The following is a 27,134-nucleotide window of genomic DNA, read 5'->3' as shown; positions in this document are numbered from 1 at the left end:
TACCCTAAAGCCTGTTTCCATTTCTCCTCTGCTGCCCATCTGGCTAGCTGGAAAGTCCTACAGGACCCCCGGGATTCTAAGCAGCTGAAGCCAACACTGCAGGGGGCAAGCAGGAGGGAGGGAAGGCTTAACCCTCCAGGTCCCAGGATTCAGGCTTCAAATGAGCCCTGACTTGCTTGTCTTTAGCCTAAGCAGTCACTGTTGTAGGAATCCAGACATCATGCTGGATCTAGGGTGCCAAGGGTGCTATTGCAAGCCCCCACTTCTTTGGCTAGATTGTAGACATCCAGTGGCCCAAAACACATAAATGAAGTATCGGTCCCAAAAACAGTTTAGCAGATCAATAAATGCTTCCCGGTAAGGATGAGGGGCAGAGGGGTTCTTGTTCCCAAACAGTATCATTCTGGCTGTTTCCTTTTTAAATGGGGTCCAGGAATTTCCAAACAAGAGTCATCCAGCACTGAGGACAGGTCCTTTCTGTCTTGATTATTAAGTCTCAGGGGTAATTTTTGCCCTCTAGCTCCCAAGGCCATGGTAGAAGACAGCCCAGGGGTAACCTGTAGAACTGCATTAAGAGTGTAACTTCTCAGGCACCAAGTAAAAGTTAAAATGTACTTGGGTACCAAGTAAGTTGAAACATCTGGGACCTTTCTTATCATCCCTGCCATCCCCAGAGGGAACAGAAAATCACCCAGAACAAATGCATCTCCGTGGAATAATCTCCCAACGATCAAATATGTCTGTCCACTAAGTCAGAGTTGGAAGGAGCATAAGACTCCCAGGCCTCGGTTCTCCCAAGTCTTCCCTCTCCATGGCTTTATGTTAAAGGTGCCCTTTTGCCTCTCAACGGTCCTATCCCTTATCCAAGGCAGACGCCTGCTGGGTTCATCTTATCCATCTGTATACCAGATCCTTTCTGGCTATTAACTCAGGAAGCACAGGACAGAAGACATTGGGGGTGCCTGATGCCAGTATCTACCCTGAGCTCCCTAGGCCTGTTCAGCCCTGAGACACACCCACCCTAGTCTCCATGCCTGTGACTGAGACCTGGTAGAAGAGCTGAAGGCTCACTGTCTTTGTACTCAGGACCAAATGCCAAATGTCTTCAGGATGCAGAATTACAAGGTAGCTCCAGCTGGGGGTGGTCATCTCCCCAGGGAGGCTTGCCAACAAAGATGCCTCTTAGCACTTGCTCTGGAAAAGGGAGAAGGCACCTCAAGAGCTCTAGGAAGAGGTAAAGTCAATAAAGAAAGTGGAATTAAAAAACAAAACAAAACTGTATCCAGGACTGAGTAGAACCAGCAGGGTAGTGCCCACATCTTAATCCTGCTATGCTTGCCAGAAACCCCACTTACCAGGCTTGAGTCCCCAGGGGCCCCCTCCAACTCCCCGCCTCATTCCCTTCCTCCAAGGCAGGTCTGTGGCTTGGCTGGAAGCTACAAGGACTGAGGGAACATTGCTCTGTGGAACAGGCCACATAGCTAAAACCCGGCGGGCCGTAGGGCCCCGCGGAGGAGGCCCCAGCAGGCGGACCAGGTTTTTGAAACCTCCAGACACTTCCAGCCTGTTGCTTATTCATTCAGAGTGGGAAAGCGCCAGCCTAGGGAGCAGCCAGCCAGTGTGGGGCTGGCCATGTAAGGGCCCCAGGAGGTCCTGCCCGTCCCGTGCCCTGCGGAAAGCCTCGTGCAGCCCTGGGCACCGCCCCTGCCCTGCCCTAACCCCTTGGCCTCGAAATGCTGTCATCGGAGGAGCCGTCCCGCTCGGGACAAGGCCAGAATGGACAAAGCTAGAGCTTGGGCAGGCGAAGAGCCATCCTGTCCTCGAGGCCGTGGGAAGAGAAGCACGCACCGGGGTCCACTCCTGAGATCCTCTCTGCCCACCCGGCCTCTGCAGAAGGGCCACTATGGCTCTGGCCGGCAGCCAGCTGGGGACCCTGGTGTGGGGCGCCTGCCTTTGCGTCCTGGTGCACGGGCAGCAAGCTCAGCCAGGACAGGGCTCGGACCCAGGACGCTGGCGGCAGTTGATCCAGTGGGAGAACAACGGGCAGGTGTACAGCTTGCTCAACTCGGGCTCCGAGTACGTGCCTGCGGGGCCTCCACGAGGGGAGAGTAGCTCTAGAGTGCTACTGGCAGGCGCGCCCCAAACGTCGCAGCGGCGCAGTCAGGGGGGACCCAGGCGTCGGCAGGCGCCGACCCTGCCCTTGCCCGGACGCGTGGGTTCGGACACTGTGCGCGGCCAAACGCGGCACCCGTTCGGCTTCGGCCAGGTGCCCGACAACTGGAGAGAGGTGGCCGTCGGGGACAGTAACGGGATGGCTCGGGCCCGCACCTCCGTCTCCCAGCAACGACATGGGGGCTCCGCCTCCTCGGTTTCGGCCTCAGCCTCGGCCTTCGCCACCACCTATCGCCAGCCATCCTCCTACCCGCAGCAGTTCCCCTATCAACAGGCGCCCTTCGTGAACCAATATGAAAACTACGACCCCGCGTCGCGGACCTACGAACAGGGCTACGTGTACTACCGCGGCGCGGGCGGCGGCATGGGCGCGGGGGCGGCGGCTGTAGCCTCGGCTGGGGTCATCTATCCCTACCAGCCCCGGGCGCGCTACGAGGAGTACGGCGGTGGAGGCGAGGAGCAGCCCGAGTACCCGGCGCAGGGCTTCTACCCAGCCCCAGAGAGGCCCTATGCGCCCCAGCCCCAGCCCCAGCCCCAACCTCAGCCGCAGCCTCAGCCCCAACCTTCCGACGGCCTTGACCGTCGTTACTCGCACAGCCTGTACAATGAAGGTACCCCGGGATTCGAGCAGGCCTACCCTGATCCCAGCACAGACGTGTCGCAGGTCCCCGCCGGGGCCGGTGGCACCTATGGTGCAGCTGGCGATCCTCGCCTCGGCTGGTACCCGCCCTATGCAGCCAATGTACCTCCCGAGGCCTATGTCCCTCCACGTGCGGTGGAGCCACAGCCCCCATTCCGCGTGCTGGAGCCACCTTACTTGCCGGTGCGAAGCTCTGATGCGCCCTCCCAGGGTGGGGAGAGGAACGGCGCCCAGCAGGGCCGTCTCAGCGTGGGTAGTGTGTACCGACCCAACCAGAACGGTCGCGGTGAGTACTATCCTCGAGTGCCTTGCTCTGTTCAACATTCTGGCCACTGGTGAACTGTTGCCTCAAAGTGCAGACCCAGTATTCCTTACCAAAGGTTCCCCCAGTAGTGGCTGAGCAAGGACCTTTTAGCTGACAGCCCCAGTGTGCCTCTCTTCCTGAATGCACCCATTATCCATCCGGGTCAAAGGCCTACCTGGTAGGCCTGTGTTCTGACTCTGGCTTGGGGGTAAATAATGGGTCCTTCCAGGTTTTAAGGACTTTGCAGATCTGGCTGGGGTCATCTGGGGACAAGTGGGGAAAGCCTTTCTCCACTGCTTCTCCCTCTTCAGTCAGGGACTCTCTTAACACTCTTAGAAATGCCCCTATGCCTGTGCACAGAGTGAGTGAGGCAAGGATCATAAGAGCCTTGAACCTTCAGGGCCAAGAGGCCTTAAGGACACTTCAGTGCATCAGATGCAGCAGTGTCCCCGCGCCTGGACCTCTGTGAGCTAGCTAGCCCTTGGTGAGGTAAGTAGGCGGTCAGGGAGTGGCACGTGACCAGACAGAATTTTCAGATCCCCGAGTGGATCCCACAAACCTGGGGATTCCAGAGCCCACTGGCCAGGGCATAAAATTTAACTGAGCATTAAAAAGCCTGATCGATGAAGATAAGGACTGTTTCAGTGCATTAAAAAAAAATCTCTTATGAACAAGTATTTCCAGATTTTAAACAAACTCAGTAATGTTTCCATAACCTGAAGCAAACTGAAAAATCAACACCGGTCCTTTCTTTATTTGAAACAGGATATTTGTTCACTGCAGTTTTTTTTTTGTATTGATTTTGTTTTTAAACACATGGCATTAAATAGTCTGTACTTCATGATGTTTTGTAGAACATAACCCAGGCCAGCGCTCCGCTACCTCACTTTTATCTTGGCTCCGAGGGAGAGTCCCAGTAAGTGTCTGGAGACAGGCCACCCTCTGGCTTTCCCCAGGGATGAAGCTATGACCTATTCTTGGGAAGGCCATGTCATCTGCACACAAGGGTCAGGGTGGAGCAGTCTTCCTCCGCCAGATGGGCAGCTTCCACATGTGCTGTTATTGTGACAGGGGCCAACTGTTGCGTCTGGCCAGTACTGGATGGCTATCCGCCCATCCTCAGCTGTCCTAGAATCCCCTTGCTGATGCTCTCCATTCATGGCTGTCTGCTCTCTGGTCAGGCTTTCCAGAGTTCTCAGTGCACACACAGTACACCCAGGGCATTGCCCTCCGTCCACAATTTCCTTCTCCAAACCAGGGTTGCTATACCAGGGCTGTGAGCCTTTGTGACCGAAGGGTGCTGGTGCCCAGCCCAGTCTTGGCTCCTCAGCCTCTCTTGGCACTGAATAATGATTTCTCCAGCTAAGATGGCCTATTTGAAGTGCTGCTGTATTGGGGGTGGGGGTCCTGGGGCTGAAGACCAGGGGAAGGAGAGTCTGAAAGGCAGGAGAGTAATTACTATTCCATAGTGCACAGCCTTGACTCCAACTCTGAATCCCACTTTGAAAACCACAGGAGCTAAGCATGAATCAAAATGAAGTTTTTTTGGGGGGGGGCTTCTATGATGCAATGCCAAAGACCTCCACCAAGCCCTGTCACCAGCTTAACCCAGCCTGCAGTAGGCTAGCATAGCTTTGTGCTGACTTGCCCTGGGAACCCCATAGGAGGCTTCATTACCTATCAAGTACTTGACTTTAGTGGCTGCTTTTCTTAGAATGTAAGACTTCCACTCAGCGAAGCTCAGGCAGGAGGGCCCCACCTTTAGCAAAAACAGTGGCCTTAAATGGCACAAAGCTGGCAGAGGCAGGCCAGGACTGTACATCTGGGCCTCGAGCCAACGTGTTTTCTAGGACCCTCTGTGGTCTGCGAATTTACAAGGAAGTCGTTTGGTTCGGAGGACAGAATAGGGCAAGGCCTGTGTTTGCAGTGGGATTCTTGACACTCAGCAGGCTCTGGGTACTGCTCCTGAGCCCCACAGTTCATTTTGGACCAAATGTGCTTCTCCCCAAAGGTGGTTTTCTTGGGACCCAGGTGGAGAGGTTGGCAAGCATCAAATTCAGGCTCTGCTCTGGGAGAAGCACGGCAGAAAGGACAATTAGATGCTGTGAATAGTCAGCATTGGGAACGGGAGCTATGGGAAGCACGGAGTAATGCTCCCTCAGCTTGGGGGCGCACTCACTCAGTCATATCCATAATTCAGCCCTGAGTGGGGTTCTGAATTCCACTTCAAAAATCAAAGGAGGCAGAGGCAGGGTGATCTCTGAGTTCAAGGCCAAACCCGGTCTACAGAGTGAGTTGCAGGACAGCCAGGGATACACAGAGAAACCCTGTCTCAAAAGCACACACAAAAACAAACAGCAAATGGAATCGCAGGAACTGGGGGTGAAACAGACTGGGGAGGGGGGACATCTGTAATGCAACACCGAGTGCTTCCAATCCAGCGGTTCAGAGAGAACTTCTCAGAGGAGGAGGTGACCAAGCCTTGTGTGGGGGGGGGGTGATCAGCATCCTCTATGTTCCCTTTACTGTGATCATGGAGGAAACAGGGGATGGGGAGGAACTTGGGGCACATTCTAGTTTAGAGCCCACAACGAAGTCAGAGAAGGGGCATTAGACCCTCCCCCTGCTGTTGGTTCTCCCTCCCCACCCTGCTAGGCTAGGACCATGGAAAATCCCGGCCCAGTGAAGTCCGAGCCTTGTACTTGAGATCAGCCCTCCAGGCCTGGTGTGGGAGCCCAAGGCAGATTCTCTGAGGCTTGCTTCATCCCTCCTGGCCTTGTACCCAGGGGTCTGAGGCCGAGTGCTGGCAGCGTGTGCTTGTATGTGGGCGTGTGCATCTGTCCTTACAACACCAAACACATGTGAGCACCGCCCACGTCCCCCTTGTGTGTGTGGCTTCCAAGTGTCTGTCCTAAGCTCAGCCTCTGCCTCTGCAGCCTCTTTCTCTTCTCATGCTGGGTGCTGGGACTTCTGCAATACCTCTGTCTCTAACTGAGACCGGTCACAAAGGTGAAGGAGGGTTTCCAGAGGCCCAGGGGGTTCACATGTCTCATTCATTTCTCACATTTCACTCAGAGAGGCCTGGGGCATGACTGGCTGCCTCCCAGGGCTGCTAGGTCCCCTGCCCTGTGCCCACCCCCAGGTCACCTCTCCTTAAGGCCGCCAGACCCTCCCCCTCCAGCACCTTTGCTCTGGCTCCTGCTTATCACAGCCTCGAAGTTTCTGAGTGGATGGTCTCAGTGTTGAGATGCCCCCAGCCCAAGAAGACCGCAGCTCTCCTCTTCTACATTGGCCTGCCTCATGAGCCCAGACAACCCGTGAAAAACATAGACATTGAATCTGGAAGGGGTCACAAAGATGGCTGTGCACCATTTCTGGTGGCTGTGCCTGCCTTGCCTGGCACGTGTTATCCATTGTTGTCTTGACAAGGCCAATTGGATGTTGACAGTTCCACCTGACACCTCAGAGTCTAAGGTTCTTCCTTTCCTCCTCCTCCTCTTTTTCAGACACCCATGGCCACCATTGGTTCTGCTCCTGATCTACATGTTCTCCTAACATCTAAGGGCATTTCCAGGGTAGTATCCTCTCTAACCAGCCCCTCAGTGCCCGGGAGCAGTCTTGGCTTCTTGAGATAGAGACGGAAGGCGTAAGGCCGGGTATAGAGTGCTCGCTGAACTGCAGCACCTTCTGGGCCTTGTGACCCACAAATGGGATGCCGTGATTGTGTTTGCTCCCACGAGCTCTTAGTGACACAGATCGCAGGCCATAGGAATATGAGAAGAGGAAGCCTGGTGAGACAACTCAGAGACATCACAGCCAAGCTTTGTAGAAGATAAGCAAGGGGAGGTAGGACAAAAGTCCTGCCTCTCTGCCAGCTGGGCCTCTCCCTCTCATGCTCCTCACAACCGGGGGAGGAGCCAAGTGACTCCCAACTTCATCTCCTTTAATCCCCAAGTCTCAGCCTGGTACTGTTAATGGTCCCATTCTAGAAACAAGATGAAGGGTCACTCCATGACTTTTGATAAGGTGTTGTGCACAGCACACACACACACACTTCATTTACTCATTCATGTATTCAATCGCTTCGTGCCTACTTAGGCACTGGTTGTGACAATAAGGTGGCATGGGAGTGGCAGAACACATCCCTGCCACCACAACACTCTTACAGTCTCAGAGTTAAAGTCACTTCATCCTTCTAACTTCTGTGTAAGGCAGGCACCTCTGCAGGTGAGGTGTTCAGTGACACGTCCGGAGTCAGAATCACAGTTCAGCATCCCTCTTCCTTCCCTGAAGTCTCAGTTGCTCCTTCAGAGAGCAACGGAGTCTCCAGGCCAAGAAAGCTGTAGAGGGTCACTCAGGTGAGTTGAGAGAGAGAGAGAGAGAGAGAGAGAGAGAGAGAGAGAGAGAGAGAGAGAGAGAGAGAGAGAGAGAGAGGTGGCTGTTTGAGGGAACACGCACAGTTCTGAGAAGCCTCCTCCCAGGCAGACTTCCTGTCTCCTGGCTCACTATCCTCTCATATGGCCTCCGCTCCCCATGGACGGCTCTGAGGAGAAGTCAGGCGTCTGATGGTAGCTGCCTCTGCTTATAAACGAGTTATGTTCTGCCAAGCACTTTCTTCTCATTCGAGGCACCTAGCAACCTTAGGCACAGCCAATAGTGTAGGATTGCGCTGTCACTTTCTTTCTACAGGAGGAAACCAAGCCTGAGAAGCCAAGGCCACAAAGTTATGAGCAGCTGACCTGGATGGACTAGGAAGGGTGCCTACCCTCTCTCTGCCCCCCCCCCACCTTTGAACCTCTGGAAGGGGCAATGTTCTGTTGTTTTTATTGTTGTTGTTGTTGTTTTGGTTTTGCCGTGAGGTTACAGACACAGTCCCACTTCGCACCCTCACCCCTGTTGTTAGGGCTTCAGAGAAGTGGGGGATGGAGGGTTGTTAGTGTCTTTGCTGGCAGCAAGCTACTTCTGGGCTTAGCTAGGAAGTTCTGTCCCCCTCTTACCTTTCTCTTGATGCCCCCTGGGTGTATCTTCTGGACTCAAGGGGGGCACCTCTCCCCAGGAGCACCCTGCTGGAGTTCACCCCACTTCCTTCCCAAGCCAAGAACACATGGAAAACTCCCCAGGCGGTGACTAGAACAAGCAGGAGAGGAAGGGAACAGGAGGCCGCCAGAAGTCCAGCCAGGCAGCCCACACCTGCTTCCAATTCCTGTGCCCAGCATTCCTGCGGATAGCAGCGGGGGCAGGGGACTGGAAGGAGCGGCTGAACCTTGTTCCCACCCATGGTCTGACCCAACCGCCTCCTCCTAACTGCAGCTGGACCCAGGGGCGTTTTTTGTGTAGGTTTAGGCTTACAGAGTAAGGGCTGGGCTTGGGTCTCTTGCTCCTCCCCCTTGGGAGAAACCCCTAGAAACCAGGCCTCTGACTGTTTTCCAAGAAGCAGGAAGGGAGTCAGAATGCCAGACAGAAAGGAGAGAGGCCAGTGCTGTCAAAAGTGTCAAGCCTTGGGAGACTGCCTACCCTTTCCCCTGCTTGTAGGCCAACTGGAACCATGGGTCTTCCGAGCCCAAAGGAAGGAGGCTTAGATGACTAACAGCAGCTTTGCTTGATAATGAGGAGAGGCTCACAAAGGCAGGGGGTCCCAGAGTCTTTGTGGGTACAGGCACGCATACTCACTGAGAGTCTGCAGGTGCTGGCCCTGAGCACCCAGGCAGGTAGGAGAACAGCACCCTGGACTCATCCTTGCCTTCTCTCTCAGACAAACCAGTAAGCACCCCCCTGGCCTATGTGTCCAGCTCCCAGCTTCCTGTACATATGGTATACGAAGGCTGGCAGCTCAGGGCAGGCAAAAGGTGGCAATCCCCATCAACCCGCTGTGCCCAGGAGCTCCTGTCCAGCTGATTGTGGAGAACATCTGAGGAAGTGTAGTCACCTGGTGGGGATGGTAGCCCCTCACTGTGTGCTGAGTGCCTACAGGTGGGTACTGTTAGTGACAAGGGCCATGAAACATTTGCCTTTGGAGTCGGGTACTGCCATTTACGTACATAATTCATAGGTGAAGTAGCCGCTGAGGCTGAAATGGAAGTGTCTGGGGCAATGAAGAGCAGGAGGAAGGGAGCAGTTCCCAGACAGGGGGAACAGCCGGTTCAAAGATCCAAAGACAGGAATTCCCAAGTGTGCTCTGGTTACACTTACAAGGAGTAAAGTAGAAACAGAGGCTGGGCAGAAAGATTAGCAGGGTTCAGACTACAGAGAATTTCTGGGGCTACTCTGAACTCTTTGGTCTTTTCACTCTGTCTGTGTATTAGGGGCCACTGCAGGAACCTTACAGCAGTGCTGGGAGTGTGGTGTTGGGAGTTAGGAAGAGGTGTGAGCACTGTAGGAGAAGGCAGGGCGCTGGGGGAGGACGATAGGCTTGACAGGTGGTGGGCTCTGGCCCTAAGGGTGTTGCTCGAGTGGTGTTGCACCAGCGTGGGTAGAATTGACCAGGAGATTGGGGGAGGGGTTTGCATTCACAGAAGGGCACAGGGAACTTTCTAGAAGTGGAAAGTTCAAGCTTCTCCGTTAGGAGCTACTTAGTGATGCCTACACTTCAGAGTTCAAGTGGCAGGAAGGTTCAGGACAGACCACAGGAAGCCTTTCTAGCCATCCTGAAATCCCAGCTCCACTCTTTTGGCAGCTGGGAGCCACTGAAGGTTCTATAGTTCTGTGTCTATATTAAATAACCCCTTTTCCCAGGCTGGAGCTGCCAGGTCACCACGGGGCCCGAGTGACTTCTGGAGCTACCTTGTCTATGAGCTAGTAAGAACAGGTGGAGCACCTCTGGGCGGGCGCTGACAACTTAATGTTTCAATTATTAGCTAATAATTTTCTGGGTTTGGGAGCTGCCAGCTCTGCCCCTGGGCCGGTTCATCTTTATTCGAGTCTGAGCCGGGCAGAGCCTTCTGCTTTCCCCACCTAGGGGCTCCTCTGGAGTCTGGCTGTGTTCACTTGCCAAAACATCCTGCTCAGCACATATTTCACAACCGGCTGATGGGTTTCTGCTGGACTGTGTTTATCCTCCAGTCCCAGGCTCAAGAGATTAGGGCTCTGTTGGATTCCACTTCCTCCAGGAGCCCCAGCAGCAGGGGCTTAGGAAACACAGATGCCAGGGGAAGGCTGTGGAACCCATGGAACAGACAAAGCTTGGGGAAGAGAGATGAAGTGCAGGCATGTGCAAGGGCACACGCTGGATGGGAGGGAGCAGGTTTCTAATGAGGCAGGAAGGATTTGGGTCAGCCAGTGGGGTAATTTCCTGACTCTGGAAGCATGGGATGCTGAGGTCATGAGAGGTCTCAGCCTCTTACCCAAGGCTGGAGAATGGATCGAATCGCTCTGGGGGGAAAAAAAAGAGTATTTTTATCTCCAAGTGTTTATGGATCCGTCCAACCTGTGCTCAAGAGCCAGTTTGTTCAGTCTTTCTCCTGCATCTTTCAGACAGGGAAAATGGGCTCCAGATCGGGGAATGGGCCAGGACACTGAGATATCAACACAGGTGGGATCTAGGGTTAGTGATCTAACCCCTAAGGTTAGTTGCCTACTAGAAGACCACACTTGAGTTATGTCCAGGAGGATGATCCTGGTCATTGTCCTCAGATCCCCAGAATCCATCATGGAGTGGTCCAGCAGTATCAGACCTAGCCCATCACAGGAGGACAGGGCTTATCCTGAGACCATTGGTCTCAAGAATCAGTGTGGCTGGTCCTTTCATAGAGCCCTGACTGCCACAGAGGACTCTGAAGACAAAGCTGAGATGCAGTGATTGGCCTTTGCCTAGGATGAATCTTCACTACCTTGGCCTAGGGGCCCACCATGGCAGGAAGCTCTTTCTCTGATTGCTTAACGGCTTCGGACCTGGTTCACTCACACCCAGGCCCTCCCCGGCTGAGTTCTGGGCTCCGGTCATCCCAAGGGTGACATCTTTGCTGTCCTCTGACTCAGCATTCCCAGTACACTGGCCCAGGCCATGGATAGCACATCCCTCCCTAGAGAAGAATGAACATAGTGACCTGGCACAAGGATCAGACCTTGTGGGTGAGGGGATCAGAGTGGACACACAGAGGCAGAAAGGCCTAAAGAGGATCACACACAAGTCTAGAGCATGAAGAGCCCAGCCAGCACAGCGATAGAACCCAGCCACCCTCAGAATGGCCAGTGGGGTAAAGTTGTCACAGTCTTTGGGTTCTAACTCACCCCTAACCTGTGAGACAGAGATGAGGGAAGAAGCTGAATAGGGCTGCAGGTCCACTGTGGATTCAAAGGGGAGCTGATTATGTGTGCTTAGCAAGCCTATGAGAACATGTATGGGGAACAGGGATCAGAGGCCACTCCCAGGAGCCTGGTCAGATGAGATGCTGGGGAGGCACTCTGTAGACTCCTCTTTAGCAGTGCCAAGACATATAAGAGGTCCTGAAGGTTTACAGTGACTGAAAAAATAAATGAAGACTCAGTACAGGACGTGTAAGACTGTCATCTCTGTTTTTACATACATGAATGTTTTGTTGACATGTATACATGTGCACCATATTCTTGCCTGACTCTCAAAGATATCAGAAGAGGGCATCGCCCCTAGCCTTGGACTCTGGCTCTTCTAGCTGACCAGGATTACACAGGCAGCTCATGAAACAGCCTAGAGAGGAGGGGTTGGGCCATCAAAGCCCTGTAGAACCATGTGGAGCTACAAATGATTTGGAGCTGCCATGTGGGTGCCAGGAACTGAACCTGGGTCCTCTGTAAGAGCAACAAGTGCTCAACCATTGAGCCATCTCTCCAGTCCCCTTATCTACGGTTTTGGGGGTGAGGGTTGTTCTGTGTTTTCCCCTCCTCTTCATCCACCATTGTTTTAAACTCCTGGTTGCCCTGGAACTCAATTTCTAGAACAGGCTGTCCTCAGACTCAGAAACTAGCCTGCCTCTGCCTCCCATGTGCTGGGACTAAACGTGTAAATGGCCATTCCCACCTCTAATTTGTGTTTTAAAATTATAGCCCCATCTGACATGAGCTACTTGGTCTGTCCAGATCCACAGGTGATCTGGGACATACCTAACATGACTGGAGGTAAGGGCTGAAGGGAAAATTTGAGAAGCTGTACACAGACCATGGACCAGTTTTCTCCAAGTTAATCAGACATAAAATTGCTCCTATGCCTCATAGCTATAAAACATGGGCTGGAGAGATGGCTCAGCGGCTAAGAGCACCGACTGCTCTTCCAGAGGTCCTGAGTTCAATTCCCAGCAACCACATAGTGGCTCACAACCATCTGTAATGGGATCTGATGCCCTCTTCTGGGGTGTCTGAAGACAGCGACAGTGTACTCATAGATAAAATATAAAAATATGACAATCTCACAGAAGAGTACTCATGTGAACCCATGTTTTTAGTCTCCAAGTCCAGGCCTGAGAGTTGAGTAACAAACTCTGTGTTTGTTGGAAAATACATGCCAACCCCCACCTTACCTCAGAATTATTCTCCATAACTGATGGGGTCCTTGAATTTGACCCATCTTGGAACAAGGTTGTCCACACTGATAATACCTGGACTTCATTCCACATTGACCACCCTGCCTGTGCCCTACAAGTCAATGGCGACCAGCCTCCCCTATCCCTGATCCTGTCCATCTCTATGCAAGGCTTCCTTCTCCTCCCTCCCCCATCTGGTCTTCCTCCATACCCAAGCCCCACAAAGAGCATGGGAAGCTAGGCTGTCCTCCTCAGATCACAGCCTGAAGAAGGAAGCTTTGTTCCTGCCTGGTAAAACAAACCCAGCTAAAGGAGGGGCCTGCATTCCCAAGGACCTCGGTAGGGGTTCCTGAGGCTGAGGTGGGCGACCCAGTCCGAACTTCCAGGATAGCAAGGGTGTGGGAGCTCAGGTAGGGGAGCGGCATAGATGAGGCACAGGAACTTTGGTACTGATCAAAACGAAAGACAATGTTAACCTCATGAAAAGAGTGATTTTGTGTAACTACTCAAGAAGACATAAACAAACCACAGGGCTTCAAAACCCTATCAGTATGTGTCAGGGATGAGGACACTTCCCTCCCTCTCTTGTGGTGGTTGATGACATCATACATCTGTCAGAACCTTGCCAAACTGCACCAAAAATTTGTGTCTTTGTGTGTAGAGCATGCTTCAAAAAGATGTTCCTTTTCTTCTACTTAATCTGGGAGTGTTTTGTCTCCATGTATGTATGTGTATCATGTCTGTGCCTATTGGAGGTCAGAAGGTGGTGTCAGATCCCCTGGAAGTGGAGTTGCAGATGCTTGTGGGCCACCGTGTGGTTCTAGGAGTGGAACTCAGGTCCTCTGGGAGAACAGGAAGTGCTCTAAACTGCTGAGTCATTTCTTCACCCAAACATTTATTTTTATAAAAACAGAAGGATAGCAGGAGGGAGCTGAGACTTGGGGTTACAGGGTAGACCTCACTCCCTACTGGGATTTTCCTGCAGTCGGATTTCCTCACACTCCTCTGCGGGTTCCTTCTGTTTATGTGGGGGCCTTTCTGAGGGCAGGACCTGCTTTCCACTCATTGCCAGCAGACCACATGCTCTGTTTCTTTAACAGTTGGTGACTGAATACATGACTGTCCACATCTGTAACTGTGTACCTATCTCTTTAAGAGCACAGGGCATAGTATACCATGGGAAGTAGGAGGGTCCCTGTCTCTCCATCTTATTCTCAGATAACTACTCCCAGCAGCTCTTGGGCTTTCACCCAGGCTTCTCCTCCAGTAGAATCAGAAAGGACTTCTTTTGAAGGGTCTTCTCTCTTAGTCTATTGCTTTTGTTTACTATGTAGAGAAAGACACCAAGGACATCAAGACTAAGGCTCAGAATTGTTGATAGATCAGGGCTCAGTGTGCCCAGGATCAGGGCTCAGTGTGTGACCCAGCTCTGGGTTCTATGTGTGCATAGGATTAGGGGCTCGGTGTGTGGTGAGAAGCTCAGGGGTTAGGTCTCAATATGACCAGGTTCAAGGCTCAGTATGTGATTAGGATCACGGCTTAGTGTGTGATTAGAATTAAATCTCAGTGAGTGACCATGGTCAAGTCAAAGTATGACCAGAACCCATGCTCACTGTATAACGTAGACCAGGGCTTCCTGTGTGGTCGTTGGGTTCAGTCTTATAGCCAGGGTCAAGCTCAGCCAGGGAATAAGAACAATTTAACTGGCTTCAAGTGCCCCTAGCCTTGGACTCTGGCTCTTCTAACTGACCAGGATTAAACAGGCAGCTCATGAAACAGCCTAGAGAGGAAGGGTCGGGCCAGGAAAGCCCTGTGGAGCCATCTGTGGAGTATTTATTGAAACAGAGCCTGGGTGGGAGAGACAGACTGTCTGGTGCTGACTGCTGGGCCCATGAGGCTTAAGCCCAGCTGCCACACCCACCTATTGCTGAGTTGCTAGAGGGTGGGGAAAGGGGACCCCTCCTCTCTTCTTTATCCCTCTTCCAGAAACTTCTGGGAATCAGTGGGTGAGAACCATCTCCCAGCTGGTTTGAGGTCCTGAGGGTCCCTTGGGGAAATGACTGCAAACATTCCAGGGGGCTCATGTCATAGAACTTGGGCTGGCCAAGAAGTCCCCCATTTGCCAGGAGCCACCTCATCCTCACCCACCCTGTACTCTAAGCTTCTCCATTCCAAGTAGGTGAGATCACCCTGGCTGCCCAGACCAGGCGGCCCCTGAGGCCCAGGCCCCAGGGAGAATAGGTCCAAGGCAGGGGGCCCAAGGGGTGTATATAAGTGTATGTGTGTGTGTGTGTGTGTGTGTGTGTGTGTGTGTGTGTATGAGAGAGAGATGAGAGAGAGAGAAGAAGGAGGAAGAGGAGGAGGAGGAGTTAGAGGAGGAGGAAGAGAAATATGCAGGCACATACCTCCACCGAAGGCTATGAAGCCAGGCTTCCTTTGTCTGCCTCACTGCCAGGACCTTTAAGCTGATGGGAGGGATTGGCAAACAGAAGGCCTAGACACCTCTTTCCATGACTTAAGCACCTGACTGTGCCTGCTTTTACCTTTCCTCACTCCCCAAGAGTGAGGTTTAAGATGCTAGAAGGAACTTACTGTCTCCTTTACTCATTTACTGGACAGAATTTCCAAGGCTTTAGAGAAGAGTTTAAGGCCCCAGGCACTGCCTCCCCTAAGCTCACTGTGGAGCAAGGATCAACTCCACCAGCAGAGCCCCTCCACCTGAGCCCTCACTCCCAACATCAAGACCATCCTGCCCTTACTTCACTAGGATGGGTCTGATTCCTGCCTGCGGTTTGCTTATTGGTGCTAACTTACTCAGACTCTTGTTCGTGGAAGAAAAAAGGGAAGGCTCTCTGACCCTGGTATAGCCCAGAGAACAACAAGTGGTCCAAAGGCTAGAGAAGTCTTTAAATGCCCCTGAACCCTGCAGGGGTGGGAGCCAGGTCCTTCCTTATATTGGGCACCAGCGCTTGCCCACAGGGGATAGCTGTGGGCTGGCCGGGAGTCTGACAGCCTGAAGTGGCAGCAGGTACCAAGAAGAACATATTCGGAGCAGTTCAGCTGCCACCAGGCTTAGGATTTTTCTGGCTCAGGCAAAGCCTTTTCTTCCCCTGCTCACCCCTCCTACCAGTCAACACCCACCTAGCTCTGCCCATGAACCTTGTGGGGCCCACCCTGGGCCATAAGCCCAGGCTGTCCTGGTGGTCCTTGAAGAAGGCTGGCTATAGAAGAGAGAGGGGTGTCTTAGCTGGTGGGCAAGGCCTGGCGAGTGAGGACAGAGGGAACAGCTCTGTCAGGAAATCCCTTAGTCTCCCTGGCCCTGTTTCTAAGCCTTTCCCCATGGCATGCCGTTCCACCCTCCAGGCACCTTTTCCCTACAGCTCCTGGGTCTTGTTCTCATTCCAAATCTTCTAGGATGTCTCAATGGCTCTCACACCACCAAGCTGTAAAGGCAGTTGGCTGCCGCTGACCTCCTTGGACCCAGGAGGACCCAATGAGCAAGAAGAATGGCCAACAGTTTGGTGAAGGAGGTCCTTGGAGCCAACAGTAACCAGCCTGACCCTTTTGGCGCTGTGTTCTCCCTCTCCCACTCTCTCCAGGCCTCCCTGACTTAGTCCCGGACCCCAACTACGTGCAGGCATCCACTTACGTGCAGAGAGCCCATCTGTACTCCCTACGCTGCGCAGCAGAGGAGAAGTGCCTGGCCAGGTAAGAAGCTAGGGGGTGAAACATGAAGCACGGTGCCTTGGGATGGTCCTGGCAAAGTATCCAAGCCTCTCAGAGCTCTGCCCTCCATCTTGCCTGGCTCAAGGAGTGAGGAAAAAGGAAGGGATGGGTTCCATCAGCCTACGTTATCTCTGAGGTCCTTTACTACACTGTGATGCCCGTCTTAACACCAGCCCTGGCAGAATAGGCTGCCCCATCAGGAAACTAAGGCACAGTGACAGAAACGAAAATTGACCCTATGTGTACTTCCCGTGGTCCGTGTGGGTGTCAGGGAAGTCCCGGAGGGCACAAAGCTATCGGGCGAGGATGGGTCTGGCTTTGTCTGGCCCTGGTGGTCTGTCTGATCATAACAGGGAATAGCTGGGCATGGGTGACAAGGGAGCCTCAGTCATGTGCTGATCTGTTCTGCAGAGAGGAGGAGACCATTGTTTGGTTCCTGCAGAGCTTAGCTTCTGTGCTTTGGAGCTCCCCCGCTGTGCTGAAAGACCTGGTTAAAGGGGCCATCGATCTTCTGCTCCTCTGGACATCGATGCCCAAAGCATTTTTTTTTTCTTTTTAGTTGTTCACTTTAAAAATTTTTTAAAATATTTTTAACATGAGAATTCTCTTAGCTTTTACTCTCTAGAAAGGTCTATATTTACTCATTTCCAGACCTTTAGCCCTGTGCCCCTCACAGTAGTTGACCATAAGTCCTTAACTCTCTGTGGCAAGATAAAGGACTTTCATCAGCATATAACTCAATGTAATGTTTCTTTCGGAAGGCCCTCTGTTTTTAGAATGATACTAATCAGAGTGATGGGCAGAGCAGCTGATTTACACTCCGGAGAAAGTTCCTTACATTATCACAGATGGGCAAAGTATCCCTATTCCATCCATGGGCAGCCACTCTGCTGACCTGACCTTGTCTTGTGTCCCTTGTCCTTGGGAGGAGAACACACCACTTCTGATATCCTTCCAGTGGTAAGGATCTAGTCTCCACATCAGCCCGCACAGGTCTGAATCATTTTTGTCAAAGCCAAATTCTCACTACATCTTCTTGGACCATCTCAGGTGCCCAGCCCTGAGTTCCCAGCAGGGTGAGGAGAAGGCAGCCTGCCCTCTGCCCTGGGTGACTTCTTCAAGCTGGAGTGAGTGTCCCCTCATTCCAGGCTCTGAAGACAGAAGTAAGCAGGCAGCAGGAGGAGGAATAGAGCCAGGATGCACAGCTCTGGGGCTGGGGGTGGAGGGGGTGCTGAGTGAGGTCAAAGAAGGAGGGGCCTGCAGGGATGTGGCCTACAGGAAGACTGGGTACAAGATTATGGACTCAGAAAAGCCTGCAGAACTGGGGCCCTGCAGTGGGAGGATTCTCCACAATCGGTTCAAGTGTGGGCTGGAGCCCTGGGCCAGGTTCCACACTGCAGACGGAACCCAGAGAAGGGAGGGACTTGCTTCAAGTCTTGCCATGAGCCTGTGGCCAAGCAAGGCCTAGAAGCTAGATCCTGTTGCTTTCCCATGATGTTCTGAGACAAGCAGCAGGGCAGGATTTCACCAAACAGGCAAGGAGGATGTTTTGTTTCAACCCAGACACAGACAGATTCCAAACCTCCCCCAGATGGGGCCAGGGCCTTAGTCTGAGCCTCCTGCTGTCCAGACATATTCTCAGAGAGAACTAATCCCCATGATGGGCCACCTCTCGCCTCTGGCCTTACAACCCATCCCCAAATGAGGCCAGCCAGGACAGCTGTCAGCGGTAAGCTGCAAAAAGAAGAGCTGGAAGCCAGGCTCCCTGGTGTGTGTGCGTGTGTGTGTGTGTGTGTGTGTGTGTGTGTGTGTGTGTGTGTGTTCTCTCACAAGATATTCCTCTTTTCTCTTTATTTTTCTGGAAATTTAAAGTCACACAGAGAGCAAGCTTCCAGAAGATAAAGTACACATTGCTGAGCCTAAAGCCATGCCATCAAGGAGAGGGGGGTCTGATCACACCTGCACCAGCCAGGGTGCTTGTGACATCAGGATGAGCCATAGGTAGTATTTTGAGAGCTCACAGGAAAACGGGTGCTTCTAGGTGCAGCAATTATGGCAGGCTTCCTGGAGGAAGGGATTTGAATGAGCTTAATCAGCCCTAGGGCTATGGTCATACAAACAGCTTGGGAAGGAGGGGAAAGGGAGAAGTCTTATGGGAGAAAAGCCTTGGAGCTTGGTCTCAGTCTGTAGTGGAGCCGGGCACAGGGAACCAGGAATATGAAGACTTAGCCCAAGATGCTCAGGCGTGGCTTTCAGTCTCACACACTAACATGATACACACTTTGGTCACCAGCTAAGGCTCTGTCCAGAAGAAGGAAGAGTTTAGAAGCTCCTGGATGTGGCTGTTGGGATCTATTTATATTTGTTTATTTGTGTGTGTGCATGCATGCGTGTGTGTGTGTGTGTGTGTGTGTGTGTGTGTGTGTGTGTATGTATATGCGTGTGTGTGTTCATGTACAAGTGAGGACCAAAGGACAACCACTTCAGCCATCTTCCAGGATGTCATTCACATCTTTGAGTCAGGGTCTCTCATTGATATGGAAGTTTTCAGTCAGGAGGCCGGCTGGTCTGCAAGTGCCACGGATTCCCCCGGCCCCCGGCCCATAGTCTTGGACTGTTTGTTTATAAATTATCCTCCAAAGATTTTTCATGTAGTCCTAACCTCTCCCAGGCTGTGGTGGGTGCTGTCCCTAGCAGAGTTGTCTAAAAGCTTGTGGTCCTTAAGGTTGTGGTCTCAGTCCATTGACATCTTGCCAGTCACACACAGAAGGCCAGAGAGGAGAGGAGGCCAGGCCCGGGTGGTGTCAGGAGAGAAGAGGCCAGACCTCACTGTTGTGGGAATCTTTGAGGCAAGAGAGAGATGAGAGGACAGTGGCTCAGACTGGTCACAGGGACCTGACTAGCATTTGCTGACTTTTGGGCTCACAGCACCATTCCAGTCTCCTTGCCTGTCTCCACAGTACAGCCTATGCCCCTGAGGCCACCGACTATGACCTCCGAGTGCTGTTACGCTTCCCGCAGCGTGTGAAAAACCAGGGCACAGCGGACTTCCTTCCCAACCGGCCACGCCACACCTGGGAATGGCATAGCTGTCACCAGTGAGTGAGACTTCATTGGCCTTCGCTTCTTCCCCTCCTGGGTCAGGGCTTTCTGTCTCTCTGTCTCTGTCTCTGTCTCTCTGTCTCTCTCTCTCTCTCTCTGTCTCTCTCTCTCCCTCCCTCCCTCCCTCCCTCCCTCCCTCCCTCCCTCCCTCCCTCCCTCCCTCCCTCCCTCCCTCCCTCCCTCCCTCCCTCCCTCTCTCTCTCTCTCTCTCTCTCTCTCTCTCTCTCTCTCTCTCTCTCGGTACCTGGATCCCTCCCCAGTAGCACTGGGAGATTCAGGTGCTCCTTTCTGCCCTGGAGAGGATCCAGCTAGTCAAGGATCTTTAGGGGACCCTCTGTGAAACTGAGTTAAAAGGTGGGCCATAGGGATGGAAATGTCCAGAATACAGGATATTGCCCACAGGAGACCAGAACAGGAAGGAGTCCAGAAAAGAAGTGAAGACCCTTAGCAGAGGTCATTCTGAGGTGACTAGCATAGAGATGCTATCCTGTGGGACTTGGAATAGAAGGGCCCCGTGGTTAGGAAGCAGGTCATCTGGGTCACTTCCTGAGTGGATATGAAGAAAAGCCCTGGAGAAACTAGGCCATCTTGTCTCTCCTCCCTCCAGACATTACCACAGCATGGACGAGTTCAGCCACTATGACCTGCTTGATGCATCCACGGGCAAGAAAGTAGCCGAGGGACACAAGGCCAGCTTCTGCCTGGAGGACAGCACCTGTGACTTCGGCAACCTCAAGCGCTACGCTTGCACCTCACACACGCAGGTGGGGCTCGTGAGGCAGGGTGGGCACAAAAATATATGGATGCCAGCCAAGCGAAGAGAGAGCCAGTACCAGGCTGTGCCTGATTAGCTCTGGTTGAGGAACTTCTTGCCAGTCCTGAGACCATCAAAGGACCCTGCAAAGGCCCCTTCCTCCCTCATCTCAAGGGAGTCTGTCTTGGAGATAAAAGAACATTGATTGCTGCACTGGGCTGTGATGACCCATGCCTTTAATCCCAGCACTCAGGAGGGAAAGGCAAGTGGAATCTCTGTGAGTTCAAGGCCAACCTGGTCTACAGAGTGAGTTCCAGGACAGCCAGAGCCACACAGAGAAACCCTGTCTTGAAAAACTAAAAAGAAAAAGAAATAGAAAAAAAAGAATATTGCCATATAGTCTAGACAACACCACCACGTCTCTGTCTCATCTACCTAAGGGAGGACGAAGGTCTAACCAGTCCATCTTTCCGCTGCTTTATCCACAGAACATCCATACGCCCTTCTATCTTTTCGGCCCTTTCTCTAGGCACCTCTGCCAAGCATCTCCAAACATCTGCCCCCTCTACCTATGGCATCTCCACCTTCTGCTTGGCTCATCCTTCCAGGAGCTTAGCAAGGGCTTAAGCCTCAGTGGAGATGGAGTGATTTTAAGATTTGGTCTCCTTTATCCCCTCCCCCAGGGCCTGAGTCCAGGCTGCTATGACACCTACAATGCAGACATCGATTGTCAGTGGATAGACATAACTGATGTGCAGCCCGGGAACTACATCCTCAAGGTAGGGTTCCTACTCTGCAACATGCTCTCCAACCTGACACCCAGGCTTATTGCCTCCTGCTTCTGAAAGACCCTCCCTTCTCTGACTGCGCCCCCCCTCCCCCGCCCCACCGGGCCCGGTGCTCAGCTGGGCTGCCATCTGCAACATTATCTGAGATTATGTTCCTTTCTGGGGGTTCTTGTCTCAAGCAGACATGGCTTCTCTTTCCCTAGAGAACCCATGGGATCGTTAGCCCAGCTGTAGTGACAGGGGAGGTAATGACACCATCCCCTTTAAGTGACAAAAACCCAGAGAGCCATTTAGCCCATCCTCCCATGTTTGGGATGGCAGGCTCACAGCGCCTCACAGGACATATGCCAAGCCCCGGGGCACCTATGACCAAGATTCCTTCTGGCAGGAACCCGTCTTGTCACCGGGAGAGGTGTGAGCTTACCCATCACTCATTCCCTGTTACTGGGACAAATGAAAAAGCATGCTGATGATGCCCTGCTCAGCTCGGGACACCCATACATGCAGTGTGGGGCTATGTCCCCACAGCCTGACCCCAGGAGGCTAAATCTTAGTTCCCCCTTGCAGGTACCTGTAAGAAGAGGCTGGTAGAAAGAGATAGCCCTCAAAAACCTGGTCTACAGAGTGAGTCCCAGGACAGCCAGGAATGTCAGAGAAACCATGTCTCGGGCTGGAGAGATGGCTCAGTGGTTAAGAGCACTGACCACTCTTCCAGAGGTCCTGAGTTCAATTCCCAGCAACCACATAGTGGCTCACAACCATCTGTAATGGGATCTGATGCCCTCTTCTGGTGTGTCTGCAAACAGCTACAGTGTACTCATAAAATAAATAAACAAACCTTAAAAAGAGAGAGAGAGAGAGAAAAGGAAAAGAAAAAGTCCCCTCTCAAAAACCTGAGAGACAGAGAGGGAGGAGGGGGAGGAAAGTGGGGAGGGGAAAAGAAGGAGAGGGGAGGAGAGGGAAAGGATTGGAGGGGGAAGGGAGGGGAGGAAGAGGATAGGGGAAGGGAGGGGGAGAAAAGGGGAAGGGAGGGGGAGGAGAGGGAAGGGGAGGGGGAAGGGAAGGAAAGGAGAGGATAGGGAAAGAGAGGAGTAAGAAAGGGGAAGGGAGGGGGAGGGAGAGGGAAGGAGAGGGGGAAGGGAGAGGAAAGAGAGGATAGGGGAAGGGAGGGGGAGGGAAGGTTAAGGGAGGAGGAGGGGGATAGAAGGGGAGGAGTTGGGGAGGGAATGGGAGGGAAGAGGAAGGGAAGGGAGAGGGAATGGGAGGGGGAGGGGAAGGGAAGAGGAGGGGGAGGAGAGGAGAGGAGAGGAAAAGAGGCCCTCAAAAATACAAAACAGAAGTAGCTCATTTCTGTGCAGCCTGAGCACTGTTGCACAGGTTGTGTGTGTGTGTGTGTGTGTGTGTGTGTGTGTGTGAGAGAGAGAGAGAGAGAGAGAGAGAGAGTCCTGCTTGGTGAGCTACTCTTCAAAGTCTAATGAGGGCCCATCTGAGTTCCAGGCAGGCAATGGGCAAATTAACCACCTAAATGGTACATAGATCAAGCTATGAAGAATATGCTAAGATTTCAAGTAACATCTGTTCTTTTTAATATATATATATTTTTTTTTAATTTTTCTAATTTATTTTTTCCCTCTGTATGGGTATCCCTCCTGCATGTATTTCTGTGCTCTGTGTGTGTGTGGCACTTTCAGAGACCAGAAAATGGCACTGGGTCCCCTGGGACTGGAGTGCAAAAGACTGAGCTGCCCTGTGGGTGCTGGGAACCAAACCTGAGTCCTCTGGAGGAGCTGTCAGTGTTCTTAGGGGCTGAGTCAGCTCTCCAGTCCTGGTCTCTTTAAATATTTTGGTTTTTCTTTTCTTTTTTTCTGGTGTGTGTGTGTGTGTGTGTGTGTGTTACTGAAGATGGGGACCATCCATGCTAGGCAGGTGCTCTATCATAGGGCTGTACCCCCAACTCACCTGCATCCAGTCTTAAATGTCCCTCAGCGACTGCTAATCCAAACTGTCGTGGATTGTCTCTGTAGCTCTTCCAGACAAAGAGCACAGAACATGCTTGGGCCATCTTCTTAAGAAGGGGTGGCTTCAGGGTAGGGTAAGCATCCTCGGGCCCTCAGTGGGTCGCCTGGACCTGCTGTGGCAGGTAGCTGGGTAGATATCTGTGGATGTTGGAGTCAAGTAGATGAGGTGTTGACACCCCCACACCCCCAGAATTCTGGGGCAGAAACTGACAACAATGCCTACTCAGGGGCCTGGTGGAGTGGTCTCTGGCTCTGCAGAAGAAACAGATGATGCTTTCCTGGACCACAGCTGCCCCTTCCTTTCCATCCTTCTCTCAGTGTCCCCAGATCTCTGTCCCCTACACCACCACCACCTCCCCTTCTCTCTCACATCTGTGTCTACTTCTCCACTAATAACCAGGTGAAGTGCAGCATCCTGACAGGTCCCTTGTCTCGATTTCTCTTCTCCAGGTGCATGTGAACCCCAAGTACATTGTTCTGGAGTCTGATTTCACCAACAACGTGGTGAGATGCAACATCCACTACACAGGTCGCTACGTTTCTACCACAAACTGCAAGATCGTCCAGTACGTGTTTGCCCACCACCTGACTCCTACCCCAACCACATTCCTGCCTGGGGAGTAAGCAGGGCTCCCTGAAATACCTACGACTCCTGCAGTTTGGGGCTGAGTCACTGATGGTTGGATACAGATGTGTACCAGCCCCAAGCTGAGTGCTCAGATGAAGCTCGGGCTATGGGGTATTAACGTGGGTCCGGTCCTGTCGTCCCTGGAATTCTCAGATAGAGACTGGCAGAGGCAGTATGGTTAAATGCCTGGGCTCTGCAATCCTATAACACCTTTGCTCTCAGAGCTTACCTTCTTCACTTCCCACAGAAGCTTGGATGAGGACCTCAGGCTGGATACCAGCATGTTCAGGCCCCCAGCTCATGGAAGAGCAGAGCAGCAGGCATAGTCATTGGTGTCATTATCAAGTGGACTGTGTTAAATAATCCCAACCTAGGAGTCATTTTGGTTGGAATAAACCAACGTCTGTCCCTGGGTCTTCATCATACCGAAAGTTAACAGAATCTGGTCGTAGGCTTTTGGAATATGGTTGCTAAGCAGGGTCTTTAGGACCTGCTGTCCCAGGCTGACTGAACTCATTCCCCTGAATCTCTCCTTCCAGGAAGCATTTTGCATCAAACCCTCTGCTTACAGATTTACAACTTCCCTCTACTCCCTGTGAATTTAAAATATTTGTTTAGACCACAGCAATATTTTTCTACTAAAAACATCCATTGTGGTCGGGCTGTGAAACTCTACATCCCTGAAGAGGAATTGTTACCCCAAAGTGTGTGCTTGTCAATGAATGGCAAGAAGGGGAGTTTAAGCCTGTGGTGTCAGGGCTCATTGTGTGACTAGGATCAGAGCTCAGTATATGACAAGGATCAAGGTTCAGTGTGTGACCAGGATCAAGGTTCAGTATGTGATTAGGATCAGGGTTCAATATGTAGCCTGGACCAGGGTTCAGTGTATGACAAGAATCAGGGCACACTGTGTGACCAGGATCAGGGTTCAGTATATAACCAGGATCAGGGATCAGTGTATGACAAGGATCAGGTCTCAGTGTGTGAGCACATTTAAAGACAGCTCTCTCATTCATTAACCTATCACTCCCACTCATACGCTTACACCTAAAAGAACGGGTCTTGCTGCCTCTACTTCAGTGCAGAGATCAGGTGACTTAGGAGTAGGATCAGGCTTCCATCACCCAGGACATGGCCAGTGGGTGACACATCTGACTCCTGCTCTTCACTGCCAGTTTAGCTTTCATAAGCCTGGGTTTCTGATGCCTACTTAGTCTTCATATGTCTCAGGTGACAGGACCCCATCAGCACCATCACGGCCTCTCAGAAGGTAGACATCTGGGCTTCCCTGTGCTCCTCTGGGGCCTCTGGCTGTGGAGGCAAAGGCCCTTCCTTCCAAGACCTCTTTACATAAGTGCTTGGAAAGTCCCAAGTCTTATTAGGCTGTCCCTGTGACCCTGACCACAGGCAGGCTGCCGGGCCAGCATATACAGGAAGCTGCACAGAGCGTTCCCAGAAAGGCCATGGGACTGACACGCGGGTTTCCATCTTGTTTCTGAAGAGGGGAAAAGAGAACATTTTTCTCCTTTTTATGGAAAGGGGGGGGGCGTCAGACAATAACAAGCATAAATGTGTTTCTTGACAAGAACAGCGAGAAGCTGGGGCCTGGGGCAGCCAGCGGGAGGCATGCTGAGACTGTGCCCTGAAGGGGTAAGAGGCCCTGATGGAACCCTACCACCACCACAAGTAACCTAATCAATCGGTCAGAGAGGTGGGCACCTTGCAGATGTCAAACTATTGACTTTCTCTCTCTTTCCTTAGGTCCTGATCTGAACGGGTGGAGTCCTCCTTGTCTCTCCTTGAAAAGCAGGACCTGCTTCCAGGCAGCCTCCCCCAAGAAGCTCAGCCGCCTAGCCCAAGGGTGAGGACAGCTGGCTGCTGGGGCATCCCTCCCTGCCGGCCTCAGGGAGTGAACATGGACCAAACCCACAGGGATTCTGGATGCCAGACCCCCCTCTTGTACCTAATTCTCCTCTACAACACCATTTTGTCTGTTGTTGGTTTTGATTTTTATATGTTGGCCATCCCACACAGCCAGATTGCCCGGGTGCTTAATAAAACAAGGGTTTTCTAGTCTGGAGTTCTGCTGTGCCCCTGCTGGTTTGGCGGACCACAGCTGGGTCAGGCCCAAGAGATATTCTGGGGTTTCAGGCTCGGTGTAGGAAAATGCTCAGCCAGGACTCCAGCAACCTCCATGTCACCCGCCTTATGGCCAAGGAAATGCTGAGTCTAGTCCAAGGCCAGGCTGTCTTCCTGGGTAGAGGACCCCATCTCATGGACTGAGGGCAAAGGTGGTAGGTGGCTCCAGCTCCTAGCCTCCTCTCCCTACCCCCAGTCTTCCACCCTTTACTGCTCCTTCTTTCCTTCCCAGACTGTAGCTAACCACCTCCACCTCCACCACCTCCACCACCAGCAGCAGCCCTGGGAACTAACCCCACCTTTCACAGTGCTGGACAGGCACCCTCAGTACAACTGGGAAGAGACAGAGGAGCCTTAAAGTGGGAAAGGGCTACTTTCCCAAAGAGAGAGGACACAGGAATTCTTGGCAGAGGGGATAGCACGGGTTAGGGTAGGCTTAGAGGCTGTAAGAAGTGCAGGATGGTGGAGCTCCACTGTCCTCCCCAGGATATGGTATTCTAGAACTGGACACCAGTCCGGACCAAGAAGAAGTGGAGAGAAAATGTCGATTCCTTCCCTCCTCTCCCACCCACCTGCTGCTGCCACCCTGGAGAATTCCTGCAGGAAAGGAAGAGAGACTTGGCTCAGGGCTCCAGTTGTAGCTGTTTGATGCTGGGCCAGGCATGCTATACTTCTGGGCCTCAGGTTTCATCAGTAATAAAATGGAACTGCCCTCCTACCTGGCAACGCTACGGTCATGGAGAACCAACTGTCATTTCCACAGGGGAGGCACTAGGTGTCAGTACCTGCCCCTGAGCCCATCTGGAAATAGCTTCTTAAAGGCCACCCCGCCCCCCAACTTTGGTCTCTGTTGCTATTCTTGCCTCGGTGCCCCTGGCAGCCAGGAAGTCTTCTGGTGGATTGGTAGAAAGACCTCCCAAAAGGTTCCTGGCCCTCTCAAGTGGTTGGGCCAGGCAGCAGCCCAGGCAGCAGGACCCAACTCTTGTGGCAGGGGGGAGATGTCCTGGCCAGCCATTCTGCATCTGGGCTGGACCAGGAGGCTGAGCAGGAACTCAGGAGCCCCTCTGTCCACCTGACTACATTAAAGACGCTACTCCATACCTGCCCCTGCTGTACCTCTCTAGGTGCCCTGGAGTGAGCCAGGAACCTAGAAAGTAGGCGGAGTTGAAGACTCTGAATTCCTAGATCAGAATGGGAGACCATGGGAGACCACGGGTGAACAGGACTGGAACTGAAACATCTGAGCCTCAGTCGGGTTAGATGGCCGGTGTGTGCAGTTTCTGGGAGACAGTCCTATCCTTGGTGATGCAAAAGGAGGCTCAGGCCAGAAAATTGGGCTGGGTGAAAGGAGAGGCTCCTTTCAAACCACGGG

At 52.6% G+C, this 27,134-nt stretch overlaps 1 protein-coding gene across 1 annotated transcript; it reads left to right on the top strand.

The window, feature by feature from the left end:
- The first annotated feature begins 1,599 nt into the window (after positions 1–1,599).
- Positions 1,600–25,703, top strand: LOXL1 (lysyl oxidase like 1). The gene is made up of 7 exons (XM_080930348.1): positions 1,600–3,098; positions 16,207–16,315; positions 19,294–19,431; positions 20,043–20,199; positions 20,873–20,968; positions 23,446–23,561; positions 25,385–25,703. Exons 1-7 carry the CDS (start codon positions 1,904–1,906, stop codon positions 25,389–25,391), a joined length of 1,818 nt encoding a protein of 605 aa, XP_080786474.1. The 5' UTR covers positions 1,600–1,903; the 3' UTR covers positions 25,392–25,703.
- The last annotated feature ends 1,431 nt before the right edge of the window (positions 25,704–27,134 follow it).

Source organism: Micromys minutus (assembly GCF_963924665.1).
Source record: "Micromys minutus genome assembly, chromosome: 16".
NCBI classification, from domain to species: domain Eukaryota; kingdom Metazoa; phylum Chordata; class Mammalia; order Rodentia; family Muridae; genus Micromys; species Micromys minutus.
Note: the sequence above shows the minus strand (reverse complement) of the source record. Positions and strands in the feature narration are given on the sequence as shown.

Coding starts and splice junctions, on each gene's coding strand:
- LOXL1 (XM_080930348.1), top strand. CDS start 1,904: ATGGCTCTGGCCGGCAGCCAGCTGGGGACCCTGGTGTGGGGCGCCTGC. Junction 19,432..20,042: donor GAATGGCATAGCTGTCACCA/GTGAGTGAGACT, acceptor TCCTCCCTCCAG/ACATTACCACAGCATGGACG. Junction 20,200..20,872: donor CTTGCACCTCACACACGCAG/GTGGGGCTCGTG, acceptor CCCCTCCCCCAG/GGCCTGAGTCCAGGCTGCTA.